Source organism: Gopherus flavomarginatus, chromosome 22, assembly GCF_025201925.1.
Source record: "Gopherus flavomarginatus isolate rGopFla2 chromosome 22, rGopFla2.mat.asm, whole genome shotgun sequence".
Taxonomy (NCBI): Eukaryota; Metazoa; Chordata; order Testudines; family Testudinidae; genus Gopherus; species Gopherus flavomarginatus.
The window spans coordinates 1,752,169-1,776,471 of record NC_066638.1 but is presented as its reverse complement, the minus strand read 5'-3'; the positions used below and the strand labels follow the sequence as shown (position 1 = coordinate 1,776,471).

The 24,303-nt window shown below is 47.0% G+C and overlaps 1 protein-coding gene across 1 annotated transcript; it reads right to left on the bottom strand.

The window, feature by feature from the left end:
* Window positions 1-55: 55 nt before the first annotated feature.
* On the bottom strand, window positions 56-23,627 carry GNL2 (G protein nucleolar 2). The gene is made up of 16 exons (XM_050932105.1): window positions 23,512-23,627; window positions 22,129-22,213; window positions 21,106-21,200; window positions 19,306-19,445; window positions 16,413-16,597; window positions 15,618-15,684; window positions 13,466-13,624; window positions 12,826-12,939; window positions 10,901-11,029; window positions 10,419-10,523; window positions 9,687-9,845; window positions 9,394-9,501; window positions 7,434-7,861; window positions 3,981-4,060; window positions 3,157-3,254; window positions 56-237 (listed from the first exon to the last, which is right to left on the bottom strand). The coding sequence occupies exons 1-16, from the start codon at window positions 23,573-23,575 to the stop codon at window positions 91-93; spliced, it is 2,163 nt and encodes a 720-aa protein (XP_050788062.1). The 5' UTR covers window positions 23,576-23,627; the 3' UTR covers window positions 56-90.
* Window positions 23,628-24,303: the final 676 nt, after the last annotated feature.

The following is a 24,303-nucleotide window of genomic DNA, read 5'->3' as shown; positions in this document are numbered from 1 at the left end:
CTTTGAATACAGAAATGCAAGTTGTACATGAAGAAAACTCTGCTAGTGAAAGGCACTGGTTTATGTTAAATTTAATAAAAGCCCCAGTTATTACTTAGGTTTAAATTTCTTGTGTTTTGATCTCTGTCCCTCTGAGTCACTTTTTTTCTTGTTCCTGTTCTTATTTTTCACATTGTGAGTTTCGTAGTATCGGACCCCAACTTTCTTGGTGTGCTGCTGCCTCTCAGCTCTTCTCCTCTGCAAAGAGATGCAGTCACACATAGTAAAACCAACACATTCGGCAGAGCTTATTTTGTTTGGCTTTTATCACATTCTTCTTTGAAATGATCAGAAATAAATTCTTCACCATGAGCTTTAAATGGCACAAATAAGCTTTCGCATTTAGATTTTTCTTGTACAGATCTCAAAGTGCATGACAGAGATGGGTAAATGATACCTCCATTACACAGCAGGGGAACAGAGGCTTGGAGAGCTAATGGGCTTGTGTAAGCTTGTGGCAGAGCCTGCACCATAGATTCATAGATTCTAGGGTCAGAAGGGACCAATGTGATCATCTAGTCCGACCCCCTGCACAAAGCAGGCCACAGAACCCTACCCATCCACTTCTATAACAAACCCCTAACCTATGTCTGAGTTATTGAAGTCTTCAAATTGTGGTCTGAAGACCTCAAGCTGCAGAGAATCCACCAGCAAGTGACCCATGCCCCACCCTGCAGGGGAAGGCGAAAAACCTCCAGGGCCTCTGCCAATCTGCTCTGGAGGAAAATTCCTTCCCGACCCCAAATATGGCGATCAGCTAAACCCTGAGCATGTGGGCAAGACTCACCAGCCAGCACTCAGGAAAGAATTCTCTGCAGTAACTCAGATCCCATCCCATCTAACATCCCATCACCAACCACTGGGCATACTTATCTGGCAATAATCAAAGATCAATTGCCAAAATTAGGCTCTCCCATCATACCATCCCTTCCATAAACTTATCAAGCTTAATCTTAAAGCCAGATATGTCTTTTGCCCCCACTACTCCCCTTGGAAGGCTGTTCCAGAACTTCACTCCTCTAATGGTTAGAAACCTTCGTCTAATTTCAAGTCTAAACTTCCTAATGTCCAGTTTATACCCATTTGTTCTTGTGTCTACATTGGTACTAAGCTTAAATAATTCCTCTCCCTCCCTAATGTTAATCCCCCTGATATATTTATAAAGAGCAAGCATATCCCCCCTCAGCTTTCTTTTGGCTAGACTAAACAAGCCAAGCTCTTTGAGTCTCCTTTCATATGACAGGTTTTCCATTCCTCGGATCATCCTAGTAGCCCGTCTCTGAACCTGTTCCACTTTGAATTCATCCTTCTTAAACATGGGAGACCAGAACTGCACACAGTATTCCAGGTGGGGTCTCACCAGCGCCTTATATAACGGTACTAACACCTCCTTATCTTTGCTGGAAATACCTCGCCTAATGCATCCTAAAACTGCATTAGCTTTTTTAACGGCCATATCACATTGGCGGCTCATAGTCATCCTGTGATCTACCAATACCCCAAGGTTCTTCTCCTCCTCTGTTGCTTCCAACTGATGCGTCCCCAATCTATATCTAAAGTTCTTATTATTAATCCCTAAGTGCATGACCTTGCACTTTTCACTATTGTATTTCATCCTATTACTATTACTCCAGTTTACAAGGTCATCCAGATCTTCCTGTATGATATCCCGGTCCTTCTCCGTGTTAGCAATACCCCCCAGCTTCGTGTCATACGCGAACTTCATTAGCACATTCCCGCTCTTTGTGCCAAGGTCGGTAATAAAAAGGTTAAATAAGATTGGTCCCAAAACTGATCCTTGAGGAACTCCACTAGTAACCTCCTTCCAGCCTGACAGTTCACCCTTCAATACGACCCGTTGTAGTCTCCCCTTTAACCAGTTCCTTATCCACCTTTCAATTCTCATATTGATCCCCATCTTTTCCAATTTGACTAATAATTCCGCATGTGGAACCGTGTCAAATGCCTTACTGAAATCTAGGTAAATTAGGTCTACCGCATTTCATTTGCCTAAATAGTCTGTCACCTTCTCAAAGGAGATCAGGTTGGTTTGGCACGATCTACCTTTAGTAAAACCATGTTGTACTTTGTCCCAATTACCATTGACCTCAATATCCTTAACTACTTTCTCCTTCAAAATTTTTTCCAAGACCTTACATACTACAGATGTCAAACTAACAGGCCTATAGTTACTCGGATCACTCTTTCTCCCTTTCTTAAAGATAGGAACTACGTTAGCAATTCTCCAGTCGTACGGTACAACCCCTGAGTTTACTGATTCATTAAAAATTCTCGCTTAGGGGCTTGCAATTTCATGCGCCAGTTCCTTTAATATTCTCGGATGAAGATTGTCCGGGCCCTCCGATTTTGTCCCATTAAGCTGTTCAAGTATGGCTTCTACCTCAGATGTGGTAATATCCACCTCCATATCCTCATTCCTTTTTGTCATCCTTCCATTACCACCAGATCACCTGGCTCCCAGTTTCATGCCCTATCAACTGAAGCAGGTTGCCTCTCATGGCAAGGCCCTGAAGAGAGATTTGCTACATCAGTCATGTCATATTGAAGTGACTGTGTTTGAGGCCCAGAATTGCATTCATGGGGTTGATTCACGTATTACACCAGGATGATCCTTTCAGACTTTACTGCAGCACCCAGGTATCAACAGCACTAGACGTTTTAGTTGTGAAGGTGGGGGCTGACCACACAATGGAGCATCCATTGACTCTTGCTTCCTCGAGGCCTAATTCTGCCCCCTACTCCCAGCGCACCAACCCCCGTTCTGTCATCTGTCTGCTTTGTGTGTGAAACACACTGAACATCCGCAGGAGAATTCTCCCTTTCAAATCCCTCCCTCTCACAGATGTATGCAGACTCCTCATCCACACCGAGGAGGCCTGGTCACCTGTGAGCACATCATGACTGTTACTGTTGGCCAGAGGGAAGGCCATGTAGATTGACCGTTCTGCCAGTGCCAAGCAGAGGCACTGTGCATCACCCACCATCTCCCAAGACCATCCCCAAAGCTTTGACATGCAAGAAGCTGAGGTATCTGAAAGGAGCCAAAGCTTCCACTCCCTGCCCTCTGCAGCTGGGATTATAGGCGGTAACACTTACTTCTTTGGATGTAAGCTTCTTGCAAGGCTTTTCACCCTGAAGGGCATCCTCCTCCTCGCCCTCTTGTGCTTTCCTTTTCTTTCCCTTTTTGGTGCACCCTAAGAGCAGTATTTTAAACAGTCAGAGACACCTTCCCGCACTGATCTGTTTGCATAGGTTGAGGCAGCTGGCTCCATGCCAATCCTGCGTTTCAGTACATGGAACAATGCTAGAGTTGCGCCAGCCACATTTGTAATACACGTGGCCTGTCTGTCAGAGAACTATTAGACATTTGATATAAAAGCTGCTATTAAGGGCAGATTTTCGAAGCGCTGTGCAAGATTCTATCTAATGGAACAACTCCACTGCACACTCATTGTGTCAGAGTCAAATCCCCATCTGCTGATTTCAAACCTTGACTCCCAAATCGAGCCCTCTTGGTGCCTGCAAGGGAAACAGGATCTTGGAAGCCATCAGATCAAGCCTCACCACGTTTCTCTGGGAAGGGAAACTACTGGGCCAGGACTATTGCCAAGTACAGGGTGTGCTATGTGAGCTGTCCATCACCCCCATCTACACCTGAAACACACCAGGACTCTTACACCACCACTTGGCCCTCATTGGCACAGCCAGAGGGCACACAACACTTGACAATCAGGTGAGAGCTCGGAAACCAGAGCAACCTGCAGCTTTGCAGGGAGCCCACAAGTCAGATTAGCTCATCAGCAAGTTTTAAATAGTTTTAGGGAAAGAAGAAACTGGTCCCTGAGACTAGCAGTAAATGCCTCCATTTCTCAGGGTTTCTGCACTAAGACCTGGGGCGGACTTAGACCTTTTCATGTTACCTCTGGCCTCTGGTTCTTTGGTTTCTTCAGACTTCTGCTCAGATGTTGTGAATACCTTTTCACTGAGCCCTCTGGGGATTCTACAACAGATAAAGCAGAGAGACATTCTCATGGGATTGTGCCCAAAATAGCAGCATGATGCTACCTTTTCTATAGGCCTGTCCTGCATATAAACAAACAGTGCTCACGGTGCTCAGCAAAAAGCCACTTCTAAAACCAGAGTTTTATTAACAATTCAAATAAGTCTGCAAGATACCCAAAACTTGAATAAGGTCATATGGCTTTGCTGGGAGTTCTCCTCTGGCTAAGACCTAGAAAGTCCATTATTGCCAGATAGACTCTCTTACCCAAACTCCTCTGCATGCATGCAAATTGAAGACAGTAGCATGAGAAAGCAACAAAAATGATTAAAGGTCTAAAAAACATGATCTGCGAGGAAATACTGAAAATATCAGGTTTGTTCAGTCTGGAGAAGACTAAGGGGGACATAACAGTTTTCAAGTAGTAAAATGTTGTTATAAAAAGGAGGGTGATAAATTATTCTCCTTAACCACCGAGGACAGGACAACAAATAAATAGCAAGGGAAATTTAGGTTAGACTTTAGGAAAACCTTACTGTTAGGTTGTCCACCATGATTTCAACAGCTTCCACCCCACCATCTGCCCCCTACAGAACTGTTACTTGTCCACCACGATTTCAACAGCTTCCACCCCACCATCAACCTCAGCCTGGACCAATCTACACGGGAGGTCCACTTTCTTGACACCACGGTGCAAATAAGTGATGGTCACATTAACACCACGCTATATCGAAAACCTACCGACCGCTATGCCTACCTTCATGCCTCCAGCTTCCATCCCGAACACATCACACGATCCATTGTCTACAGTCAAGCACTGAGATACAACCGCATCTTCTCTAACCCCTCAGACAGAGACCAACACCTACAAAATCTCCACCAAGCATTCTCAAAACTACAATACCCACACGAGGAAATAAGGAAACAGATCAACAGAGCCAGACGTGTACCCAGAAGCCTCCTACTGCAAGACAAACCTAAGAAAGAAACCAACAGGACTCCACTGGCCATCACATACAGCCCCAGCTAAAACCCCTCCAACGCATCATCAAGGATCTACAACCCATCCTGGACAATGATCCCACACTTTCACAGGCCTTGGGTGGCAGGCCAGTCCTTGCCCACAGACAACCTGCCAACCTGAAACATATTCTCACCAGTAACTGCACACCGCACCATAATAACTCTAGCTCAGGAACCAATCCATGCAACAAACCTCGATGCCAACTCTGCCCACATATCTACACCAGCGACACCATCACAGGACCTAACCAGATCAGCCACACCATCACTGGTTCATTCACCTGCACATCCACCAATGTAATATACGCCATCATATGCCAGCAATGCCCCTCTGCTATGTACATTGGCCAAACTGGACAGTCTCTACGGAAAAGGATAAATGGACACAAATCAGACATTAGGAATGACAATATACAAAAACCTGTAGGAGAGCACTTCAACCTCCCTGGTCACACTATTGCAGACCTTAAGGTGGCCATCCTGCAGCAAAAAAACTTCAGGACCAGACTTCAAAGAGAAACTGCTGAGCTTCAGTTCATCTGCAAATTTGACACTATCAGCTCAGGACTGAAGACTGTGAATGGCTTGCCAACTACAGAACCAGTTTCTCCTCTCTTGGTTTTCACACCTCAACTGCTAGAACAGGGCCTCATCCTCCCTGATTAAACTGACCTCGTTATCTCTAGCTTGCTTGCTAGCATATATACACCTGCCCCTGGAAATTTCCACCACATGCATCTGAAGAAGTGGGTATTCACCCACGAAAGCTCATGCTCCAAAACGTCTGTTAGTCTATAAGGTGCCACAGGATTCTTTGCTGCTTTTACAGATCCAGACTAACACGGCTACCCCTCTGATACTTTACTGTTAGGTAGTTAAGCACAGGAACAAATTACCTAGAGAGGCTGTGGAATCCCGGTCAGGTTTTTAAGAACAGGTTAAACAAACACCTGTCAAGGACGGTCTAGATAAGCCTTAATCCTGCCTCAGTGCAGGGGACTGGACTAGATGACCTACTGAGGTCCCTTCCAGTCCTACATTTCTGTGATACCATGAAGATTAGTAGCAGCTCCAGGAACTCTGTTAACTCCCCCACAGATCCTAGTAGCCGAAACACCAGCAAAGCCATAAGCTTCAGCCGCGTTCAGGAAATAGATGCTCATGGCCGGTCACTTTGTGCAGTGCAAGGAGAGTGAAAAAGTCATCCATAATACCAGGGAGGGCATGGTATGGACCAGAGGTGGTTTCTACTGCCCCAGAAAATACTAGTTAATCCCAATTCAAGGCATTTTCTGGTTTAAAATCTGTTTTGTTTCTGCACACTGCATTACACTTAGTTTTAGTTACACACTGAAATAGTGGTTACATAAGGCAGCAGATTCAGAGATTTATTTAGGGTTTACAAATAAAGAGTAAAACTGAAGTGGGTGTAATACTAATAGATGTTATGTAATACTAAACATCAGAATGTCTGTGCCGTTTGGGTCAGTATTTTTCTCAAGGAAATGTCACAACTTATTTCAGTTTTCATTATCATCTGCATTGCAAAACTATCAGCAAATTGCTAAATATTTTTCAGTAATTTTCATGAGTATATTTTAAATAATATTTATTTATTTATTTTACCAGTTTCATGGTTTTAACTGAGCTGAAACCAGTATTTAGCTGAGCTCTCTCCTAAACCAGTTTTTCTGGAAAAAACTGTCAACCCTGCCTGGTCCCCATCCCCTTTATCTGCACAAAGTTGGTGGGAGATCTCTAACTATCCATGCAAACCCAGTTATGCCCAAACTGGGCCAGCAGTATCCACCAGACAGGTCTCAGGGATGCAGGCATGTCCACAACCGCTGGCCTCACTACATCAAAGATCAAGCATGATCTCAGCATAACTGGTTCTAGCGTAGCTATCAGCTAGAGTTCAGTGATTCTAAGGGCCTTTGACTAAGGACACCAAAATGAGGCAAACTATGGCTTTTCCACTGGCTCATTTCCCTCCCAAGAGCTGAAAAACTGAGCATGGAGCAAAGTAAATGCTTTGAAAGAAGACATCAGCCCAAGCTAGCAAAAACAGAATACTAACTCACTCATGACAGCTAAAGGAGCTGTTTTCCCATAAATGTCAGAGCATTAGATGTTTTTAAGATGATAAACAGGCCTCATTCAAAATTCAGTTAAGTAAACGTTTGGTTTTGAGAGAAGATTATTCAATTATTGGCCCAGAATAGAAATCCTAACATACAGGAAAGCAGCTGAATGATATGTGACTTAGTAACCCAATAATAGACTGAATTCAGCCTGATCTTTTCTCTTGTGCAATTCTTTACTCTCAAAACTGAACAGAATCCAATACCTTATTGCTGAGAATCTCTTGGCTTTGGCTTTGGCCAGGAATTTTTTGTATTTTGCAATCTTTTCCTCCAAAATCTTAACGACTGCCTTGGAGCCCTCCCTGGCAGCTTCTCCATGGGAGTCGAAGTCATCCTCAACTAAGTTTTGCTGCTGTTCTTCCTCTTCCTCCTCCTCCTCTCCTCCAGAAGGATCACTGTCCATCTTGTCAATAGCTGATATATCTACAGGAACCAGGTCTTCTTCCAAGAAATGAGTTGCCACATTAATCTTCCCAAAGTTCTGCCGGACGTGAGACATGAGTTGCTTCATTTCTGTGTTTGCTTTGTTCTCCTCTTCCTCTACCAACTCCGTGTTCGAAGCTACGGCCTCTGAGCTCTGCTCCTCACTGTCAGCTTGGCTTGGCATTGCAGCTACTTCTAAAGATGAGGGCTATAAGCAAGAGAAGGAAAGGTGAGACTTGCACCCCAGGCATTTTACCTACAGGCAAGATCTTAAACAGCTATTACCCTATTACATTCCAGACACTTTGACCACCAACAACCTGTACCAAATCAGCCATGTGACCTTGTACAGCCATAGTCTCAGGTATGGTTGGAATGGTAAATTGACTCAAACAATTAATATCTTCAAATAATTTGCCTTCAGTTACTGCATCCTACAGAATGGATCCTCTATCCCTTATGTATCACAGCAATTCACATTCACTTACATTTCTCAAAAAACAAGTAATCCTGAAAGAGTGCACATAATTCCAGAAACTCCATCAAGGGTCACAGGGCTATCAACTGGGACTGGCCATAATGCAATCCCTTAAAAAACAATTATTGGTAAAAATATCCACAGTTGCTACTGAGTGGCAAAAGCTGGAAACAATCCAAGAGTCACTGCAATTCAGGAACTACCGAATAAGTAATTCATGTGCTACACGTCAGATAAAAGCTTCAAAGCACCATTTGAAACAAAGTGAACTTTCAAAGTTACGTGGGTTTCCCAGGAAACCTCTAAGGGGAGAAGTATGCACACGTAACCCTTTTGGTTAGGCAAGAAATCAGCCATTTGGAGCTTTGCTCCAAAAAGGAACCCACTGTCTGTGAATTACTTATTCACAGCTCTAAGTCTTAAACTGTATAGAGGTGTGTCTCACAGACCCACAGGGATGCTTGTTCTAAGCTAACAAGCTAAGCTTGTTCTAAGCTGTTATAAACATGTGACCCCAGAAAACCCCGTGTGGGGTTTGAAGGACTGATCACCTGCCTTGCTGGAGTTGGCGTGATCTCTGGTAAGTGTATTAGCATGCATGTAGGTTTTTATCGTTTTTTGTGTGTTTTCTCTGTAGTTTGTGTGTTTTCTCTTTTATCTTAAGGACAAGTGTGCTTGCTTAGAAAGAGCGGTGTGGTAACTTAACTGTGGGCAATTATGCTGTTTATAGCCTGAGGAGAAAAGCAGAGCAGGCCTGCTTAGGCGTGGGGAATTGACTGTGTAGGTAGGGAAGGGTAGCCTGGAAATACCCTGGTCAGAAGGGAGAGATGCAGGTCTCCAGCTAAGAGAGGTGATGGCCAGGCCCTAAGGGTGGATGCTCTTGGTGGGCCATAGAGAGGGAAGAGAGGGGCCATGGTCCTGAATGGTTACACTTATTGCAAAACAAACTCTAATCCTATGCACAACTTTCCAATCATCTCTTTGAAAAAGAGAATTTATTTGCCACCCAAATTTAACATCAGTTAATACTGTGAAAGTTGCTGAAATGTCTGCACGTTAACCAATACAAACCAGCTTAAACAACCAGTCAGGACATTGCTACATTCCTGCTGTGTGTTCTCTCTGTTTAATGAATTCACATGAGCATTACCTGAAACATTGAGGGAAAGCCATCCTCAGCGATGCTAGTGAAGCTGCTAAGAAATGGTGTGCAGAAGGGAAATGGGTTACCACATCTGCAGAATGGAAGTAAATGTTCTCACCTGACGGCCTGGCTCTGTGTTCGGTGGTTTAACGAAGAATGGTATACGGCCCCTCTGCCAGTCGTTGAGGACCATTTTGCTCACAGTCTGCATGTCAGGTTCTCCACCCTGGAATATACAGTAATGATCTGTGTCTGAACTCACAAGGGCAAATGTACCCGTCACCTCACCTCAAAGGAGCTTGGAGAGTTGAATTCCCCATGTATAATGTGGGACTTTTACTCAAACACTCCCCACTCACCCAAGGTTACAAAGAGCTGTGAAAATGCAGACAGTGTTTTAATCTGGCTCACCTTTAACAGTTTTCCAGTCCGGAAGGCTAGCTTCTCAAGGAAATCCTCTGCATTTTTCCAGGTATCAATTTTGTACGTCTTGCTGATGTACTCTGGCTTCGCTTTTTCGAGCACTGCACTGATATGGTCTTCAGGGCTCTTTATTTTTTCAACTTGAACCTAAAAATGAGGGGGAAACAGAGCGCCTAGCCCCTGTGAGCATCACTCTGGGTCAGCCAAAAGTCAAAGGCTCAGAGGCTCTGGGCAAGCACAGCTGCAAACTGATTTCAGCCTCAACAATTCCTCTCTAACGTCCTCCTCCAAACCACAACGGAAACTCTTCTAGCTTGATTTTAAAGGGAAAGCCAGCACTTTGTTATGCTCTAATACTGCAGAAATTCTACAGAGTCCCAAGCAATGCAGAGATTCTAATGAAGGGTCAAACATCACCCTCCTCACCCGCCCCAAGACACCCTGGTTCACTTTAAATGTGTAAAACTTCCCTTTACTCTGTACGTTAACTAAGATATCATATGTGTGCACACTGCTTCGGCTCCTGGAACTCTACCCCATCCTATGGTCAGACCAAACAGCATGACTACTGCCCTCAGCCTCATCCCCATTCTGAAGTTTGTCATACGTACAGATCACAAGTTGTCCCTGGGGTGAGGAAGTCAGTATTAGAATCTCTTCAAATCAACTGCATCAACAGTAGAAAAACGGGCCTTTCCAGCATTCTCCGCAGATACTCACCACTCCCTTCAGCACAACGTCAGTTTCTGTATCCTCCGATGGATAAACTACACCTGGGCAGTCAATGAGGAAGATCCGCCGCATCAAGGTGATGTACTGCCAGACCTGCAAGAGACCAACAGTCCTCCTGCTTTACCCTTCTTCACAAGCAGCCTTGGATTCTGCATTTTAAAGGAATGAAACTACCCTTAAAACGGGCACTGCAATTTATGAACTTGAGGGACTGAGAGACCCAGAGCTAAGGACAGTGACCAGCCACTGCCCAGCCCCAGGAAGCTGAGCACTATGTGGGATTCAGAGGCTAGATCCAATCACAAGACTGGTGTCCATCCAGACAGCAGGACTGGACCAGGTGGTGACACTATGTCCATGTATTTTTGCATAAATTCAAGTCCATGGTTTGCCCCAGGGATTATGTTTATATTCTGTGTCTAGGAACTCTTACCTGCCCAAAGGCCAAGGTTCTTTCATGGCCTACCTACCTTTGTTTCACCGGCAATGGGAGCCACATTGCAGACCTTCTTGGATCGTAACGTATTAATCACTGAGCTCTTGCCAACGTTTGGATAGCCAATGAAGCCCACGCTGATCTGTTTCTTGTCTGTGTGTAACTGTTAAGAAATTACACACATTCATGAATGCCTTGTAAAGAAAGGCACGGTTGCTATTAAAATTCCGAAGTGGGAATTCTCAGCAGTTCCTCTCCTCTTAGAGAAATGGAGTGCAAATACAGTCCCAATGCAAACCTGATCACAAGGAACAGGGTCTCCCTAATACAGGGGTCTCAAACTCAAATCACCACAAAGGCCACATGACGACTAGTACATTGGCCCAAGGGCTGCATCACTGACCCCCTTTCATACAACGATACAAAAGTATAGCCAGAAATGAAGAGTAATACAGTATGCTATTAAAAGTCAACGTATTACTTTTTTAAAGTCAGTGCTAATTTTGACATCATTTCATTTTTGGCCACTTAGCTGGCCAGCGTTTTGCATCAGCCAGAGCATCCATATTAGGTTCGATATCCTGAGACGAAACCAATCTCAGTGTTGCTTGCAAATTGCACCACATTGCATACAGAAAACGACACTAAGAGAACGTTAAGACTGCACAGTTAAGCACACGTGTCAAAGTCAGGGTTGCACACACAACTTTTTCTCTGCCCCTTTGAGACTATATGTTATCACATAATCTTTTAATTACAGGGTCACATACTGTTTCTTAAATTGTATAGCACCTTACAGTGATTTTTTACTGACTTTTACTGCTTTGTCACAGTAGCCCAATATATGCTTACTAGCAAAGGACTTGCCACTTAGCCACTCAAGTTTATGGTAAGTATGAGTGAGGGTGGGCAAATGTGTGTTGTGATGGGAAGCTGTGTTGATTTGTGCCTGCAAAGCCCCCATTCCACCCCTTCTATGAGACTCCACCCCTGCCCTGCCTCATCCCACCCCTTCCCTGCCCCTATTCCAACTCCTTAACCAAATCCCTGCCTGGCCCCGCCTCTTTCCCGCTGCCTCCTCTGAGCGTGCCGCGTCCCCACTCCTCCTCCCTCCCCCCTGGAAAGTCCTAAGCACTGCCAAAGAGCTGTTTGGTGGCGGGGCGTGCTGGGAGGTAGGTGGAGGAGCGGGCACGCGGCGTGCTCGGGGGCTGGGTGGGGTGAGGGGAGCTTGGTGGGCCGCAGGAAATAACTCCGCAGGCCGCATCATGTGTTTGAGACCCCTGCTCTAATAAGAGAAATTTATCACAGCTAACAGGCCTTCAAAGAGCTGATTTCAAGTGCTGAAGGAAATATTCCAAAACCTTTGTTTGAAGAGCCAGAAATGAGTCACTTGCGTTTTCAGCTGCTATGAAATTACTCATCGATGTCTTAAGTTAAAAAGCACTTGGGTTGAGAAACAAATATAAATCGGAATCTGTTGACAAGATACAGATACAGATGTAGGACTCGAAAGGAAATCGGTCCTCTACAAAGGAAACTATTCTGTTGACTTCTCTCTCTCAAGAAGATGATTACTTCAGAGAGGCATCATCTTCATAGGATAGTATCAGTTTGCAGGGCATAAATGAGCCGCACAAGTACGTTCTTCCCCTCCACATGCTCATGTGTTCCTAAGTAGTGTTAATGGGAGTTTCCTGGGTGCCTAGAGACGACACCCCCTGGCTAGTATGTATCTGGGTCAGACTGAGTTTTGAGCCTGCCTGGGTTGTGTTGCACATTTCTCAATAACTCACAACAAACAGCATGTTCCAATCACTCCCCAAAGGGCTCTTCACAGGTGGAGTCAGCCACTGATACGCACAGCCCAGTGTCTAGGCTGCTGCAGAAAGACATCTTCCACCTTGAAGCCCAGCAACTAAGAAAAAAAAAACAAAAAAAAACTAAAAACCTGTTATGTACCTTTCCGAACTGCCGTAACAGCTGTATGAAGGCTCCTTTGCCAAAGGGATTTGTGAGACTGGCGTGGAAAGCAAGTGTCGGATAATCCTGGGAGAGGACTGCAACCCAGCGTTTCTAGAGAGAAAGCACACTGCTGAGCGAGGAGGTTCATGCTAGGGACCCAGAAAAACAAGTGCAGCGACTCAGCCTGATCACAGGACTCGGTTTCAAACAACTGTCTAAGGAAACTGAAAATTCAAAGATCTTTGAATTGTTTCTCAAACCCTACAGTAAATGCTTTGTCTTCCATTTTATACATGCAGGACAATACTCCAAAAATGGTTCATTGCTAGCTAAACCCAATTAGCTGAACAATATAAAACAGGCTAGCTCTTAAGAGGACTAGCACTTAGCATACTCGCGAGAAAAAAGCTGAACTGTTACAACCAGCCAGAGGAAGTAGAGAGTTTGTGGCTGGTGATTGTTGATCAGCTAAGCAAAAATTGGGTGCATTTGCAGTGTAACTGCTACTCTGATGGCAGGAAATCCTCGAGGAACTCCCACTGACCAGTTACATTGTACCCTGTAGCATGAGGACTGACACTAGCACCAGAGCATAGGCTACAAAAACCCAAGACACTGCAGGAATGACAGTACTTACGGTGGCCCAAGTAGGGACAAGGTCACATTTGTTCAGGACGAAAATGAGATGTTTCCACGGTTTCTCCTTTTTGAGGTAAGATTCGACATGTGGGGAACGAGTCCCGACGGGATCTCTAGCATCAAGAACTTGCACAATAACATCAGACGAATCAATCACCTGAAAATCCATGGGCAGAGAGGAGTTTGGACCCTCAAGCTGAAAGCTAATGCAGCACTTGAGGGCAAATGGGCAAGCTAAAAAACACATATTTTCCCCCGCTCCATGTGCGACTCGCACTGTCCCTTCGGCTAGTCAAATAGACTGTCATCCAAAGGGTTTACTTTTCCCACTGAGGCCGTGGCGGACAGTGAAGTTACTCGTGTATATAGACTGTCACTGGCTTCCTGTGTGCAAGGATGATGCTATGACATTTTGGTTGCAAACACTCCAGGGAAAGGCTCTAATTAATCACCTTAATAGACAGAATTAAAATGACTCTGCATAAACTAGTACAGAGTCACTTTGATTTTGTAAAACTGCACCTAAATGTGGAGCCTAGGCCACTTGATCATGTTCCTTTACTGGCACTGTTTCCAGCAATCAATCAAGTTGAAGAGCAATCATTTCCTAGCAAAAACAATGAGGAGTCCTTGTGGCACCTTAGAGACTAACAAATTTATTTAGGCATAAGCTTTTATGGGCTAGAACCCATTTCATCAGATGCATGAAGCAAAAAATACAGGATCAGGTATAAATATATGAAAGGATGGGGGTTGCTTTACCAAGTGTGAGGTCAGTCTAACGAGATAAATCAATTAACAGCAGGATACCAAGGGAGGAAAAATAACTTTTTAAGTGATAAGAGAGTGCTCCATTACAGACAGTTGACAAAACGGTGTGAGTAATAGTAGGGAGGCACTAATAAAACCTTGACTGGAGTACAAACGCACTTCCAGCAGGCCAATTCCAAAATCACTACCACCATTTTACAGGTGATCATGATGCAAACAATGTTTCTTGAATCAGTAGTAACATGCAAGAAACAAAGGGGAATGTGCAGTCAGTCGGCTAACCACCTGCAACAGGGAGCAGTCATTATGCGGCTTGATTCAGGGCCAAGTGAATTTGTTTCATATCTATGTCTTGCATTTTTGGCACCCATTTAATTGAAAACTGTTCAGGTTGCCTTATTGTTCTCAGCATTTACACAAGGTCTCTAAGTGGAGAGGTGGCTGTACAGGTTATAAGCTGCATTTAGAAACTCAGAGCAAGAAGCAGACGAGCAACGTCACGTTAGTCTAGCAGTAACTAAGAGGATGCACATCTGGTCCTGTTACTGCTCTAACCATGGCTCGTTCCCATTCCTCCAGCAGCTGATGCAACTCAGAGAGAGCTGAAGGTCAGAGCCTTCCAGAAGAAACCCTGCCAAATCTGATGTTTTAGCCTAAACAACCTTGACATCACTATAGATAAACCATTTAGATGAAGACCCAGGGAAGGTTTGTGCCTTACCCCTGACAGTCACCCATTGGTTGTACGCTTATGAGATCTCCGTCTCCTTAAGGTAGGGGTTCAAGGTCAGTCTGAGTGAAGACTGTGGGAATCTCTATCCTTTTACACCTTTCTTCTCCCATGTTCTAGTTGCTGTTGCATGGTGGTACCAGACCTCGTGGTTAAGATTAGACTCTTTAACAAGCTGAGGAGAGAGCAGGCAGGCAAGCAACATACCTGCCACCCTTCCTTATAAGGGAAACCATCACTTATTTTGTGGTTGCAGTGAGCTTTAACCATGGGAATGCCGGGGGATATGGATCAATGTTCATGTCACGCTCCCCATGAGTGCCTGGGCAGGGGAAGTTAATGATCCAACCTGCAGAACAAGTTTGGTGATAAATTCTAGTCACATGCCGCCTGAGGCATGCTGTATATATGCTAAGAAGAAGGAGGGAATGCCGCTACGCCCACACTTGGTTTTTTACAGTCCAAATCCATCAACAAAGGGTCTTCACAGAGCCATCCCAATAACTGTTCTATGGAGTTACTAGTTTGTGCAGGCTTGTGTGCTGTTGCATTTGGCTGAGTGATCACCAATTTAAAATCGCCTCCCATGAGCAAGTTGTGGAAATTCAAATGTATGAATCTCTCTCAACCTCTGCATGATTACACTTACTTTGTAAAGCTCGCCCCAGATTCTTTTGGACTGTCCCTTCTTGTAGATCTCCTCTCGTGCTTCATCCCTAAGAAGTGGATTATCAAACACATGTCAGCACCTAAAAGACCAGGAAGATGCATTTTCTTACGCCATCTACACACACAGGAGATGAGGCCAAAGTGACAAATACTTGGGTTTTACACAGTCCTGATCAGCCTAGGAATATGCAGAAGGAATACCAATAAAGCGGTTCCAAACAGATATACCTTTTCACGTGCCTGTATTTGTGCACCTACTGGGCTCCTGTTACTCTCAAGACACCCTTGGTAGATATTCAGAGATGTTATGCATCATGAATTACACTTGAAGACAAATTAAATTAATGGAGATATCCTATCTCTTAGAACTGGAAGGGACCTTGAAAGGTCATTGAGTCCAGCCCCCTGCCTTCACTAGCAGGACCAAGTATTGATTTTTGCCCCAGATCCTTAAGTGGCCCCCTCAAGGATTGAACTCACAACCCTGGGTTTAGCAGGCCAATGCTCAAACCACTGAGCTATCCCTGCCTCATGCATATGGAAGCAGCCACTAGGTTAACTATGCAGGCACACAGACAGCAAGAGAAAAAATCCAAGTAAAATATTGACCATGTTGGACACCTTAAATAGTCTAGCTCCCCTCAGCCTCTCATTTTCTCTAAGCCTCCCTACAGTACGAGTAGCACAGTGGACATTTTCAAGGGTGAAACTAAAACATGCATTGCTCTTAAGGAGTTTAAACACTGACCGTAACTAACTCTGCCCAGCTTTTTACCTCACTCCAGTATCTTCCATCACCAGGTCTCGGTCCTTGCCCTGGTCATAGGTCCCTGCGGAGGCCTCAGCGTTCTCCAGAAGAGACTGCACATCACTCGCAGAAAGATTTGGTCTTTTCCTTTGCGATTTGGGGCCAAAGGTAGTTTCAAAAGTTTCTGTGTCAAGAATGTGGACTTTGGAATTCTGAGGGAAGATAGGTTCGTAAAAAGTAATAAAAACATGCTTTAACTTTGCCATGGCTCAAAACATGCAACATACAAAGGCTGAGTTCAGGTCCAAAGAACTGTCTCAAGAAGTGCTGTACGCACTATCTGGATGTCTTAAGTTTTTAACTCCCTTTGAGAAATACAAGAATAGTTGTTTAATAAAAAGGAAAGCAAACAAATTATGTTACACTTGCCAAAGAACTGTGTTTCATGTCTTTTATTATAAATTCAGTCAAATATAATTGAGACTACAAGGATGAAAAATAAACTTATCTTTGATCAGTCCTTTGTTTTTCTAACAAGTGCACAAATCTCGCCAAATTCACAGATTTTGTCAAGAATAATCATGCTCAAATTCATAGTTTTTATTTTAGACCAGCAACAAATGCCAACATTTTCTTGGAAATGAATCTACTTCATGGATAAAAAGAATCACTTATTTTTTAATGTGCATTTTAGTTTCAGATAACATTTCACTTAATTTAGGTAAAAATTTTATTAGATGCACATGGAAAGTCTTCATATGAAAACATCTAGCAAGACTCCAAAATAATAGCTTAGATATGATAAGAGAAACTTGACCCTAACTAAAACTTGATGTGTCTGAAAGAAAGTTATATGCACAGGAATTTTTGACTCAGGATAAAAACACTAATTTGAGTTAGGATCTATCACGCAACAGGAGGCAAGCAGTGTGAGACCAGCCTCCTCGAGAACTCATTGTCAGGCTGTCACTTGTGCCATCACAAGCACTGGAACCAGAGAGTGCCTGGGAACAAACTGCCACAGCCATCTTACCCTGGCACTTTAACACAAACTGCTTTAAGGCAAATTTCCTGCCAAAAGAGATTAAGTCCCAACGGATAATACAGACCTTCTTATTGGTTACACACAGCTAATAGACTTGCTTTATTTCATTCATATTAATTTTATACATCTTCCCAACCCCTGGGAAATATTCCAGTGCAGTAACCCACTCAAAGTACTGCTAGCTCCAGTCTGAGTTCACAGAACATCAACTATGAACCACAGAGGCTATTCAAGGGCAAACAAGCAGCCTGATGAAAACCCAGAGTCAGGCCTTCTCACTCAGAACACTGAACCATACGCTCACCAGTCACCAGACCAAGAAGCCAAATGTTACAACCACCTTTGCCTGCTCATAAGCAGGATCCCAGAGCTACATTTGAATAGATCATTTTAGGGGTACTGAAAAACCAGACAGGGTACTGATTTACTCTCTGTAGCTGATTGAACATGAGGCAGTAACTATGCCTTAATTTCTATTTTGTACTAAGAGGAAAGTTCTTTGAACTCGTTTGATTTGTGTGTCTGGTTAAAAGTCTTCTACTAATAGGAATGTTGCTAGTAACTACTCTGCAAGGCATGGGAAATGTGACCTACCAAATATCAGGCTATTTTGCTGTTTTGTGAACAGCAGAAATGTCACAGCACTGACAAACAGAAAGGAATAAGATTTTGGAGCCACAATGCACAGGTGGAAGTGCCCACTCAGGATGTGTTACTTAGAGGTCCATGGCAAGTTTAGCTCTGTACAACCTCAATAAAATCCAAGCCTTTAGAGACCAAGACCAATTAAGACACAGATTATCCTAAAGTAAGTGGCTAAGGACTTGTTCCCATCCAAGGGCCCTATTTACAGGTGAAGAACAAAGAAGTGGTCTAATATATCTAGGGGTGCAGAAAGATGCCCTGGCATCCTTCATCTGGGGAGACAAGCTTATGAAAGGAGCGTCTGAGCCATCCTGCTGAAAAGAGCTGTGATAAGGACTTGTGGTAACCAATGCCTTATTAGACAAGAGGACATCTTGTTAGTGAAGTTTAGGCTCTAGAACGTGTGTGATTATTTAATTTTATAATTAATCCTTTGTTTCCAATATTTCTGCTTGCTGTCCTTTGAATCTCTGTTCTGTTCAATAAACTTAGATTTTGCTTTCGCTATAAAAAAACAAAGAGCTGTGTGTGATCCAGAGTGTAAGTGGTAAGCTAGGGAGTACTGTTCCTTTGGGAGCAGAGGATCTGGGAATTCTGTGAGTGCTCAGTACATCAGGGGCTGGGAACTCCAGGGGGATGCCCAGAGGACTCATGAGTAGGAGTGTATCTATCGCTAACCTGCAAAGAGCTGGCAAACCGTGCACAGGCTGAGCGGAAAGTGCTTGTGTTGGCTGTGGCTGGTAGAGTCAGGGAGCTGACCCTGGCAAGCACAGACAAGGCTCCCTCACACTAAGAGCAGGTGGTAGTGAGGTGCCTCACAGGCCCACTCCCAGTTCAAAGTGTAGACACATTGGGAGTCAGCACCAGCACTGTCTGAAGCACCCTGTACTCTCCCACCCAAGTCCTGACAGGATGATACACTGCTTAGCTTATAAGACCACAGCCCGGGATAGCAAGCTGTTAGGAAACCTCAGCTCACTCAGTGATTCCTTCAGGCTGACACAGTGGCACTAGCAGGCACCCAAGAGAGCTGTATCCATCCTTCCTCTGCCAGAGAAGAGACCGTGACATTGAATGGGGGAACTGAGTCTGCCCTTAGAGGACACCCTACAGCTCTTCACCAAACTGAACAGATACAACACGACCTCCAGAAAATAAACCGAGGCTCCTGCCCAGAACTATCCTTAGTTCCTAACGGGCTTTTCTTGTGAGGAAATGAGCGATACTCACATGAGGTCTAATTCGATCATGGAGAAGGGACATGGGCAGCCTGCTTTGCTTCATGACCACTCTGTACGGATCCCTCATAACAGTCTCCATTTCCTCTTGGAATTTCTGCAGAGACGACTGCTTGATCACACGAGTATTTCCTAGTATAGAAAAATAAATATTGCACCTTCACACATCCCCACACTGGGCATAGGGCACACACAACCCAAATGATGCGCTAGAGCTCTGTCTGGAGCTGAAAATACCAAGGAGAAAAACAGATCTTTCACTGGATAGAGGCACAGTCAAATTTAACCCTTGACTTGCCCACTCCATTCTTTCCTTCCCACCACCTAGAGACACCTTTAAAAAAGCATCTCCTAGCAACAACACACCCAGTTGTTTATTGGGCAAATGCAAATGAATGGTACAAAGAGACAGATTATCATTCATATGCCTACAGCACACATCTTCCTCTGCAGCATATGGTGCTGGTCATTATTGGAGACAGGACACTTGGCTAAATGGACCTCAAGTCTGATCCAGTCTAGCAGTTCCTACAACCCTTACAATCCTGCCCTGGTCACAAGTCCGCCATTACAGATTGGTTTCAACCATTGATTTAGAGCTGTTGCAGCCCTCCTGCTTAAAAGGGTGCTGCTGTGCAGTTGCGTTTCTGTACTAGTATTAAGGAGGCTCTAAATTAATGTGTGGAGAAGAGAAAAAGGGGCAAATTTTGCATCATGCCAATTGTAACAGTGTCTATTTGGGCAATCTTCTTAAACAATAAGACTCAATTGAAAACTCCCTGCTTCAGGGGATCTCCCTGATCAGAGTCTAAAATGTAAGGGAGATGGTATTCATGAGTTTCAAATATGTTTTTATAGTCTATATTCCAAATGAATGTGTGTGTCCTTTAGCAATATATGGAGCCAGGACCACACAAGGATTCCCAGGGCTCTAAAGGCATCATTCGCATTACATTGCCTTAGGACAGCAGGGACTCCCAATAGGCAGATGGAATGCTGCACTCTTCCAGTGTATGCCCAGTGGCCACACACACAAGAGGAGAGAACCTACGGGAAAATGGGACATCAAAACAAATCCAGTGCCACTGGGGTTGCTCTTGGCATGACAGTTCAGTGCAAGGACCAAGGCACAGATTTAGAAAGGAATTTAGGTACCTTTGAAATCCCACCAGGCAGCTATCTACATCTTCAGGCACCTAAATACCTTTAAAAATCCTGCCCTAAGAATATAAATGCTACTGGCTTTTACTGTAGCTTTTTCCATAAATATACATTAGAAGTCATAAAACATTAAAGGGATCAAAACCAAGATAGTGGCATGACGTGAACTTTCCTGCATCCCATTCCATCAGTACAGACAACTCAGGTTCTTAACCTTGCCAGGCAAATGCTGCAATGGACATCAGTCAATGCTCTCCCTATGAGAAGCAAGAGCCTCTGTTCTTTCAGCGGGTAAGGAATGTGCTTCCCTCATCAATGGGAAAAGCTAGTTTCTCTTTACACCATAACAGTGGCCAAGATGTGGAAAAGCAATCAGTGATTTTGGAGTCCCAATTTTATACACCTTGAAGAGGCCAGGTTTTCAGAAAAAGCTGGGAACCCACCGTCTGAAAACTAAGCATATTTAAGGCATCTCAAGTTGGCCCCCCCTCAAATCAATAATCACATTGGAAACGTTTGGCCAATGGATCTTGTTTCCAGGGAACAGGGACATACTGTGCACATCATCCCCTTAGAACATCTGAGTGACCGTTATTTTAACCTCACTGAGTCACGAGGTAGAAACACTCACCAAACCATTTAATATTTGGTTCCACTCTTGCCACTGTTCCTGGTGCCACTGTGGACTGGTACTGCAGAGGCCTAATCACTTTACCACGATTGTTTCTAAGAGAGAAAAATGAGAGCTTGTGTAAGTACACGAGCAGCAGAGACACACAGTTCACTCTTTCCAAGACAACACAAAAACCATGTGGCTTGTCTGAATGAAAGTCCTAAGCAAAAAATCACTGTATACACAAGGGCACTTTTACCAGCTACAGTACTATTTGGAAGGGCAGGTTAACTTGTATAGCTGAGACAACAGGAGGATTTAAATCAGCCAGCATATCCTCGCCCACACTGGAATTTGGCCAAGATGCCAGGGTTATTCCTGCAAACGTACCACAGGGCCTTGTGTGACCAGGATCTCAGTGTGCCATCCAAGTACTGACCAGGCCTAAACCGACTCAGTTTACTGAAGAAGGGATATGACCTCAGGCTTTAGGCAATCAGTTTTACTGCACAAGGCATATTTGGATGAAGCCGTTATGTTTGGCAGTATATGCCAGTGCCAATGGAACGAGCGCACACAGACGTGCTCCTTCAGTGAACCTTTCCTCCCACTATCACTATAGGTGAACAACTGGAAACAATAACTGCCCATTGGCTCATAATCAGATCAGGAGACATCTGGGTCACCCAGGTGGGGGACAAGAATAGGAATCATCAATGAGTCTTCATTGGCATGGCAAGCTATATAAGTGCTGCCAACCCCCATAACACTGAGCGTAGGTTGGTGGTTTGGGAAACACCTAAAAGACCTGAAGGAGACTTACACCTGCTCCACTGGTGCAGAAGAGCAGTGGCCCTTCACGGCCCAGGTCTGCCCCCAAAGGTTGACCCAAGGCTGCCACCAGGGAAGCTTTTATTCTGGACCCAAGTGCATGCGCAGAATGGGGCTGCTGAGATTCCCACTGCCCTGGGTCACCCACAGTTACAAGCCAGGGGAGGTGCTCAGCTGGCCGCCAAGAGCCTCGACAGCTGCCAGCCTCACCTGCGCTCCTTCTGCCGGTACATGTTCAGCCGCCGGATGGTCGCCCGGTCCCGCACATTGTGCCCCCCGGCACCCAGCACCCGATCTAGGAAAACAAGTCAGAGTTACGGGGGAGGGAAGGTGGTGGGCGAGGGTCGAGGCACAGAGGATGGGTGAAGGGAGAGAAGTGTGTCACGGGGGGGTTGGGAAGGTGGGAGGGAAGGTGGCGGGGGACGGTCACGCGCAGCATGGGAGGCGGAGGTCGCAGGAGGGTGCAGATGGAAGGTGGTGGGGGAGGGTCGCTGTGCACCATGGGGGGGCAGAGGATCGGGGCCCAAGGGAGAGGGTAGCAGGGGGGCACAGCAGCCCAGGGCGGTTCGCAGAGGGGTGCAGACCAGGAAGGTGGCGGGGGAGGGGGGGTTGTGGCGCAGCCCAGGGGGTTCGCAGGGGGGTGCGGATGGGGAAGGTGGCAGGGGAGGGTCGTGGCCTGGGGGGGGTCTCAGAGGGGCGCAGACGGGGCGAGTGGCAGGGGGGGCACGCAGGGGGTACAGATGGGGAAAGTGGGGGAGGCGCAGCCCAGGGGGTGCAGATGGGGAAGATGTGGGGGGACACGCGGGGGGCGCAGATGGGGAAGGTGGGAGCGCAGGATGAGGGCTCCGGGGGGAGGGTACAGACGGGGAAGGTGGCGGGTGAGGAGGGCGGCCCGGGGGGGGGCGCGGCCCGGGGGGGGTGCAGACGGGGAAGGTGGGAGCGGAGGATCAGGGCTCCGGGGGGGGGGCGCAGACGGGGCCAGTGGCGGGGGGGGACGCAGGGGGTACAAATGGGGAAGGCGCAGCCCGGGGGGGCGCAGACGGGGAAGGTGGCGGGGGGGGCGCGGCCCGGGGGGGCGCAGACGGGGAAGGTGGCGGGGGGGCGGAGGGTCGGTACCGGGGGGGGCGCAGACGGGGAAGGCGGCGGGGGGGGCGGAGGGTCGGTACCGGGGGGGGCGCAGACGGGGAAGGTGGCGGGGGGGCGCAGGGTCGGTACCGGGGGGGGCGCAGACGGGGAAGGTGGCGGGGGGGGCGCGGCCCGGGGGGGCGCAGACGGGGAAGGTGGCGGGGGGGGCGCGGCCCGGGGGGGCGCAGACGGGGAAGGTGGCGGGGGGGCGGAGGGTCGGTACCGAGGGGGGGCGCAGACGGGGAAGGTGGCGGGGGGGGCGCGGGGTCGGTACCGGGGGGGGGGGCGCAGACGGGGAAGGCGGCGGGGGGGCGGAGGGTCGGTACCGGGGGGGGGGCGCAGACGGGGAAGGCGGCGGGGGGGCGCAGGGTCGGTACCGGGGGGGGGCGCATACGGGGAAGGCGGCGGGGGGGCGCGGCCCGGGGGGGGCGCAGACGGGGAAGGTGGCGGGGGGCGCGGGGTCGGTACCGGGGTTGGTGCTGGCGCCGGACGGGTTGACGCTGCTCCGGCCCTTGTAGCGGGGCTTCACCATCGCGCGGCCGGGGCTCTGCGGGGCGCGGCCCGAGCAGGAGGCGGGGGGGGGGGGCAGCGAGGCTCTCGCGTCTCTCGCGGGCGGCCCCACGCGCTGCGCCGAACCCGGAAGCAGCTACAAGAGCACTTCCGGCGGCGACCGTGACGTGTTTCCGCCGTGACGGTTACTTTGGCAACCTCGCCCGCCCCCGAACCCTGCGGCGTCGGTAGCTGGGCTCCGGGTTGGATCTGACATCGTGACATCACCCCCGGCCCTAGTGACACGGGGCCATGACGTCACCACCTGCCCTGCTCACACTAGCCATGACATCACCCCCGGCCCTAGTGACACGGGGCCATGACGTCACCACCTGCCCTGCTCACACTAGCCATGACATCACCCCCGGCCCTAGTGACATGGGGCCATGACATCACCACCTGCTCTGCTCACACTAGCCATGACATCACCAGGGTCGTGGTGACATGGGGCCATGACATCACCACCTGCTCTGCTCACACTAGCCATGACATCACCCCCGGCCCTAGTGACACGGGGCCATGACATCACCACTTGCTCTGCTCACACTAGCCATGACATCACCAGGCCGTGGTGACATGGGGCCATGACATCACCACCTGCCCTGCTCACATTAGCCATGACATCACCCCCGGCCCTAGTGCACGGGGCCATGACCTCACCACCTGCCCTGCTCACACTAGCCATGACATCACCAGGGTCGTGGTGACATG